This window comes from Ictalurus punctatus, chromosome 14, assembly GCF_001660625.3.
Source record: "Ictalurus punctatus breed USDA103 chromosome 14, Coco_2.0, whole genome shotgun sequence".
Taxonomy (NCBI): domain Eukaryota; kingdom Metazoa; phylum Chordata; class Actinopteri; order Siluriformes; family Ictaluridae; genus Ictalurus; species Ictalurus punctatus.
Window position 1 is genome coordinate 25,712,586 of NC_030429.2, and position 7,500 is coordinate 25,720,085.

Consider the following 7,500-nt stretch of genomic DNA (forward strand, 5'->3'; position numbering starts at 1 on the left):
ACAGGATTGATTGAGCTTTTTACCCTCTCACTCACCTTTGACTATCCTAAAGATTACTAAAAGAAACAGCTGTAACCGTCTTTAAACTTCCGTCACTCACACCTCCTCTCACTGCACCGTCACTCACACCTCCTCTCACTGCACCGTCACTCTCACTGCACCGTCACTCACACCTCCTCTCACTGCACCGTCACTCACACCTCCTCTCACTGCACCGTCACTCTCACCTCCTCTCACTGCGCCGTCACTCACACCTCCTCTCACTGCACCGTCACTCTCACCTCCTCTCACTGCGCCGTCACTCACACCTCCTCTCACTGCACCGTCACTCACACCTCCTCTCACTGCACCGTCACTCACACCTCCTCTCACTGCACCGTCACTCACACTGCACCGTCACTCACACCTCCTCTCACTGCACCGTCACTCACACTGCACCGTCACTCACACCTCCTCTCACTGCACCGTCACTCACACCTCCTCTCACTGCACCGTCACTCACACCTCCTCTCACTGCACCGTCACTCTCACCTCCTCTCACTGCACCGTCACTCTCACCTCCTCTCACTGCACCGTCACTCTCACCTCCTCTCACTGCGCCGTCACTCACACCTCCTCTCACTGCACCGTCACTCTCACCTCCTCTCACTGCACCGTCACTCTCACCTCCTCTCACTGCACCGTCACTCACACTGCACCGTCACTCACACCTCCTCTCACTGCACCGTCACTCACACCTCCTCTCACTGCACCGTCACTCTCACCTCCTCTCACTGCGCCGTCACTCTCACCTCCTCTCACTGCACCGTCACTCTCACTGCACCGTCACTCACACCTCCTCTCACTGCACCGTCACTCACACCTCCTCTCACTGCACCGTCACTCTCACCTCCTCTCACTGCGCCGTCACTCTCACCTCCTCTCACTGCACCGTCACTCTCACTGCACCGTCACTCACACCTCCTCTCACTGCACCGTCACTCACACCTCCTCTCACTGCACCGTCACTCTCACCTCCTCTCACTGCACCGTCACTCACACCTCCTCTCACTGCACCGTCACTCTCACCTCCTCTCACTGCGCCGTCACTCACACCTCCTCTCACTGCACCGTCACTCTCACCTCCTCTCACTGCGCCGTCACTCACACCTCCTCTCACTGCACCGTCACTCACACCTCCTCTCACTGCACCGTCACTCTCACCTCCTCTCACTGCACCGTCACTCACACCTCCTCTCACTGCACCGTCACTCACACCTCCTCTCACTGCGCCGTCACTCACACCTCCTCTCACTGCACCGTCACTCACACCTCCTCTCACTGCGCCGTCACTCTCACTGCACCGTCACTCACACCTCCTCTCACTGCACCGTCACTCACACCTCCTCTCACTGCGCCGTCACTCTCACTGCACCGTCACTCACACCTCCTCTCACTGCACCGTCACTCTCACCTCCTCTCACTGCACCGTCACTCACACCTCCTCTCACTGCACCGTCACTCTCACCTCCTCTCACTGCACCGTCACTCTCACCTCCTCTCACTGCACCGTCACTCACACCTCCTCTCACTGCACCGTCACTCACACCTCCTCTCACTGCACCGTCACTCACACCTCCTCTCACTGCGCCGTCACTCACACCTCCTCTCACTGCACCGTCACTCTCACTGCACCGTCACTCACACCTCCTCTCACTGCACCGTCACTCACACCTCCTCTCACTGCACCGTCACTCACACCTCCTCTCACTGCACCGTCACTCACACCTCCTCTCACTGCACCGTCACTCACACCTCCTCTCACTGCACCGTCACTCTCACCTCCTCTCACTGCACCGTCACTCTCACCTCCTCTCACTGCACCGTCACTCACACCTCCTCTCACTGCACCGTCACTCTCACTGCACCGTCACTCTCACTGCACCGTCACTCACACCTCCTCTCACTGCACCGTCACTCACACCTCCTCTCACTGCACCGTCACTCACACCTCCTCTCACTGCACCGTCACTCACACCTCCTCTCACTGCACCGTCACTCTCACTGCACCGTCACTCACACCTCCTCTCACTGCACCGTCACTCACACCTCCTCTCACTGCACCGTCACTCACACCTCCTCTCACTGCACCGTCACTTACACCTCCTCTCACTGCACCGTCACTCTCACCTCCTCTCACTGCACCGTCACTCACACTGCACCGTCACTCACACCTCCTCTCACTGCACCGTCACTCACACCTCCTCTCACTGCACCGTCACTCTCACTGCACCGTCACTCACACCTCCTCTCACTGCACCGTCACTCACACCTCCTCTCACTGCGCCGTCACTCTCACCTCCTCTCACTGCACCGTCACTCTCACTGCACCGTCACTCACACCTCCTCTCACTGCACCGTCACTCTCACTGCACCGTCACTCACACCTCCTCTCACTGCACCGTCACTCTCACCTCCTCTCACTGCACCGTCACTCACACTGCACCGTCACTCACACCTCCTCTCACTGCACCGTCACTCACACCTCCTCTCACTGCACCGTCACTCACACCTCCTCTCACTCATCTTTTAAGATTTTTTTTCCTCCTCATGTCATCAATAGCGTGTGTCCGTGTCAGATTGTTCAGCGATCGGCTGGTAAACCGAGTTTATCTCTTAAACAGTTATTACAGTAAGTGTTTCCATTCAAGACTGGATTGTTTTATATTTCTGTTTCATCTCCAGTTGAGTTTCCAGGATTGAAAATGCACAAGGAGAAAAGCATTAGGACTGAAGTAGGATAATTATCTGATTGCGTGAACAGGTCATGTATTTCCTGGAGAGTACAGACGGCATTTTTGGAAAATGGCCGCAATTATCTGGAATATAATACATGTTTTATCCAGGTGTGTTAGAGTGCTGAGGGTGATATTAAACACATTACGGGCTTCGCGTCTTGTCTTGCTTTGAGAAAAAGTCCTATAAAAGAGGGTACAATAGGCAGAGAGACAGATATAGTGGTGTAAAAATACAGAGAGATGCTTTTGTGTGTGTGAGAGAAACGGACAGAATGAGAGTGAGACAGTGCATTGCTCCCTGACCCCCATCTTTCACTGTAATATCACAGGCTCAGAGACACCAATCTCACTAATGCAGTGGATTAACTCCCAAACTAACCCACCAATCAGAACAGCTCACTGCCATCAGCTACTTTCCTACACGCAGATACTCCTCAGGCTGCATATAACTCACACCTGAGTGACGGCAGGAGAAAATAAAAGATGACGTTGTAGTAGTACTATCAGCTGTTGTTGTCGTAGTTGTAGTTGTACTATCAGCTGTTGTTTATGTAGTTGTAGTACTATTACCTGTTGTAGTTGTACTAGTTGTTGTTGTCGTATCTGTAGCTGTAGTACTATTAGCTGTTACAGTAGTAGTAGTAGTTGTTGTAACTGTAGTAGTAGTACTATTAGGTGTTGTAGTAGTTGTGCTATTAGTTGTAGTTGTACTACTGCTAGTGGTAGTAGTAATAGTGCAATTAGCTGTTGTAGTTGTACTAGTAGTAGTAGTACTATTAGCTGTAGTACGAATGATTGTTGTAGTATTAGTATTATTAGCTGTTGTAGTAATATTAGTTCCTGCTGTTGCAGTAGTTGTTGCAGTTGTAGTAGTATTGGTACTATTAGCTGTTGTTGTAGTTGTTGCAGTTGTTGTAGTTGTTGCAGTTGTTGTAGTTGTTGCAGTTGTTGTAGTATTAGTACTATTAGCTGTTGTTGTAGTTGTAGTTGTTGCAGTTGTTGTAGTTGTTGCATTTGTTGTAGTATTAGTACTATTAGCTGTTGTTGTAGTTGTAGTTGTTGCAGTTGTTGTAGTTGTTGCATTTGTTGTAGTATTAGTACTATTAGCTGTTGTTGTAGTGATATTAGTTTCTGTCGTTGCAGTTGTCGTAGTAGTTGTAGTAATAGTACTGTAGCTGTTGTAACTGTTCTGTTTGTAGCAGTAGCTGTTGTAGTGGTAGAATTAGTGTTACTAATAGTAGTAGTAGCTGTTTCAGTAGGATTGGTAGTATTCGTTGTAGTAGCTGTAGTTGTAGTAATAGTTGTAGTACTAGTAGAACATTTCCCACAACTGTGACTTTCGGTTTTACTGAGTGAGTCAGTCGTGCTTTATGGGGTCAGTCTGTGTGCAGTATCAGTAGCAGCAGCAGTAGCAGTAGTAGCAGTATCAGTAGAAGCAGTAGTAGTAGCAGCAGTAATAGTAGTAGCAGTATCAGTAGTAGCAGTATCAGTAGCAGCAGTAGTAGTAGTAGTAGTAGTAGTAGTAGTAGTAGCAGCAGTAATAGTAGTAGCAGTATCAGCAGTAGTAGCAGTATCAGCAGTAGTAGTAGCAGTATCAGTAGTAGCAGTATCAGTAGTAGCAGCAGCAGTAATAGTAGTAGCAGTATCAGTAGTAGCAGTAGCAACAGCAGTAGCCGTAATAGTAGTAGCAGTATCAGTAGCAGCAGTATCAGTAGTAGTAGTAGTAGCAGTATCAGTAGCAGCAGCAGTAGTAGTAGTAGTAGTAGCAGCAGTAGCAGTATCAGTAGTAGCAGTAGCAGCAGCAGTAGTAGTAGTAGTAGTAGTAGTAGTAGTAGCAGCAGTAGCAGTAGCAGCAGTAGCAGTATCAGTAGTAGTAGTAGTAGTAGCAGCAGTAGCAGTAGCAGCAGTAGTAGTAGCAGTAGTAGTAGTAGTAGTAGCAGCAGTATCAGTAGTAGTAGTAGCAGCAGCAGTAGCAGTAGCAGCAGTAGCAGCAGTAGCAGTAGCAGTATAAGTATCAGTAGTAGCAGCAGTAGCAGTATCAGTAGTAGTAGTAGTAGTAGCAGCAGTAGCAGTATCAGTAGTAGCAGTAGCAGCAGCAGTAGTAGTAGTAGTAGTAGTAGTAGTAGTAGCAGCAGTAGCAGTAGCAGCAGTAGCAGTATCAGTAGTAGTAGTAGTAGTAGCAGCAGTAGCAGTAGCAGCAGTATCAGTAGTAGTAGTAGTAGCAGTAGCAGTAGCAGCAGTATCAGTAGTAGTAGTAGTAGCAGTAGCAGTAGCAGCAGTATCAGTAGTAGTAGTAGCAGCAGCAGTAGCAGTAGTAGCAGTATCAGTAGTAGTAGTAGCAGCAGCAGTAGCAGTAGCAGCAGTAGCAGCAGTATCAGTATCAGTATAAGTATCAGTAGTAGCAGCAGTATCAGTAGTAGTAGTAGCAGCAGCAGTAGCAGTAGCAGTATAAGTATCAGTAGTAGCAGCAGTATAAGTATCAGTAGTAGCAGTAGCAGTATCAGTATCAGTAGTAGCAGCAGTATCAGTAGTAGCAGCAGTAGCAGCAGTATCAGTATCAGTAGTAGCAGCAGTATCAGTAGTAGCAGCAGTAGCAGCAGTATCAGTATCAGTAGTAGCAGCAGTAGCAGCAGTATCAGTATCAGTAGTAGCAGCAGTATCAGTAGTAGCAGCAGCAGTATCAGTAGCAGCAGCAGTATCAGTATCAGTAGTAGCAGCAGTAGCAGTAGCAGTAGTAGCAGTATCAGTATAAGTATCAGTAGTAGCAGCAGTATCAGTATCAGTATAAGTATCAGTAGTAGCAGTATCAGTATCAGTATCAGTAGTAGCAGCAGTATCAGTATCAGTAGTAGCAGCAGTATCAGTATCAGTATAAGTATCAGTAGTAGCAGCAGTATCAGTATCAGTAGTAGCAGCAGTATCAGTATCAGTATAAGTATCAGTAGCAACACTAAGGAAATCTCACCTTGTCGCTAGTCGTCAGAATCACAGCTCTAAGTTCCACAGAAAGAATCTGCTCTTCTGAACACAGTGTCATGAGGAGAGATGGTAAATAATTTACCTCATCACATGCATGTTGTCCTTCTGTCTGTCTCAACCCAGACACACACATACACACACACACTCCCCTTTGAAGGTCAGTGAGTCAGAGCAGGCATATGGACTGTAGCAGCTTGTTCTGCACATGGATACACACACGTGTGGGTGGAAAAGTGCACAGTGCAACTCTCGCAACTTTGTGTGCCTCGATAATTCAATAACGTGACCAGAGACACGTTTCAATCATAAATCACATCGCTCATCGAAAGATGAATCTGGATGCACCTTCTCTGACCTCCTAATGTGTTTGTGCTTGGAGTGCAGGAATCAAAAACAGGGTGAAGACGTGATGAGGAAAACACAGACATTTTTATTTATAATTAATTAAATAATGGATATTAAAATAATCATGGATTTTTAAATCTTTAAGTGTCTTTTCGGTGGCTCCATCTCAAACATAGTTTTTCCTGTAGAGAATTAGGTAGAGTGTACATCTCCATGATATTATACCCTGTGTGTGTGTGTGTGTGTGTGTGTGTGTGTGTGTGTGTGTACACACAGGATGGCCATTCAGGTGGATAAGTTTGACTTTGAGAGCCTGCCGATGCCATCCCATGATGCTGTGCATCAGAGCAGTGTGTATGAGCGGGAGGAGGAGAAGCAGCAGCAGGTTCAGGGAGGACACATCAACAACACGCTACAGCTGCGCTGGACCATCATATCCTTCAGCGACACTGCTGTAACTCTATACAACTCTATTCATATGTTTATCTACAGAAATATCAGTCATATCCTTCACCAGCACTGCTGTAACTCTATACAACTCTATTCATATATTTATCTACAGAAATATCAGTCATATCCTTCACCAGCACTGCTTTAACTCTATACAGCTCTGTTCATATATTTATCTACAGAAATATCAGTCATATCCTTCACCAGCACTGCTTTAACTCTATACAACTCTATTCATATATTTATCTACAGAAATATCAGTCATATCCTTCACCAGCACTGCTTTAACTCTATACAACTCTATTCATATCTACAGAAATATCAGTCATATCCTTCACCAGCACTGCTTTAACTCTATACAACTCTATTCATATATTTATCTACAGAAATATCAGTCATATCCTTCACCAGCACTGCTTTAACTCTATACAACTCTATTCATATATTTATCTACAGAAATATCAGTCATATCCTTCACCGGCACTGCTTTAACTCTATACAACTCTATTCATATATTTATCTACAGAAATATCAGTCATATCCTTCACCGGCACTGCTTTAACTCTATACAACTCTATTCATATATTTATCTACAGAAATATCAGTCATATCCTTCACCAGCACTGCTTTAACTCTATACAACTCTATTCATATATTTATCTACAGAAATATCAGTCATATCCTTCACCAGCACTGCTTTAACTCTATACAACTCTATTCATATATTTATCTACAGAAATATCAGTCATATCCTTCACCAGCACTGCTTTAACTCTATACAACTCTATTCATATATTTATCTACAGAAATATCAGTCATATCCTTCACCAGCACTGCTTTAACTCTATACAACTCTATTCATATATTTATCTACAGAAATATCAGTCATATCCTTCAGCGACACTGCTTTAACTCTATTCAACTCTATTCATATATTTATCTACAGAAA

At 46.1% G+C, this 7,500-nt stretch overlaps 1 protein-coding gene across 2 annotated transcripts in view; it reads left to right on the forward strand.

Annotated features, from left to right (window-relative positions):
• trappc9 (trafficking protein particle complex subunit 9) overlaps positions 1-7,500 on the forward strand; it is a 246,251-nt gene that overhangs the window by 152,805 nt on the left and 85,946 nt on the right. For both annotated transcript variants that reach the window (XM_053685549.1, XM_053685550.1), the window contains one exon: positions 6,378-6,533. In XM_053685549.1, the coding sequence (XP_053541524.1) occupies positions 6,378-6,533 (156 nt within the window). The remainder of the gene's footprint in view (positions 1-6,377; positions 6,534-7,500) is intronic.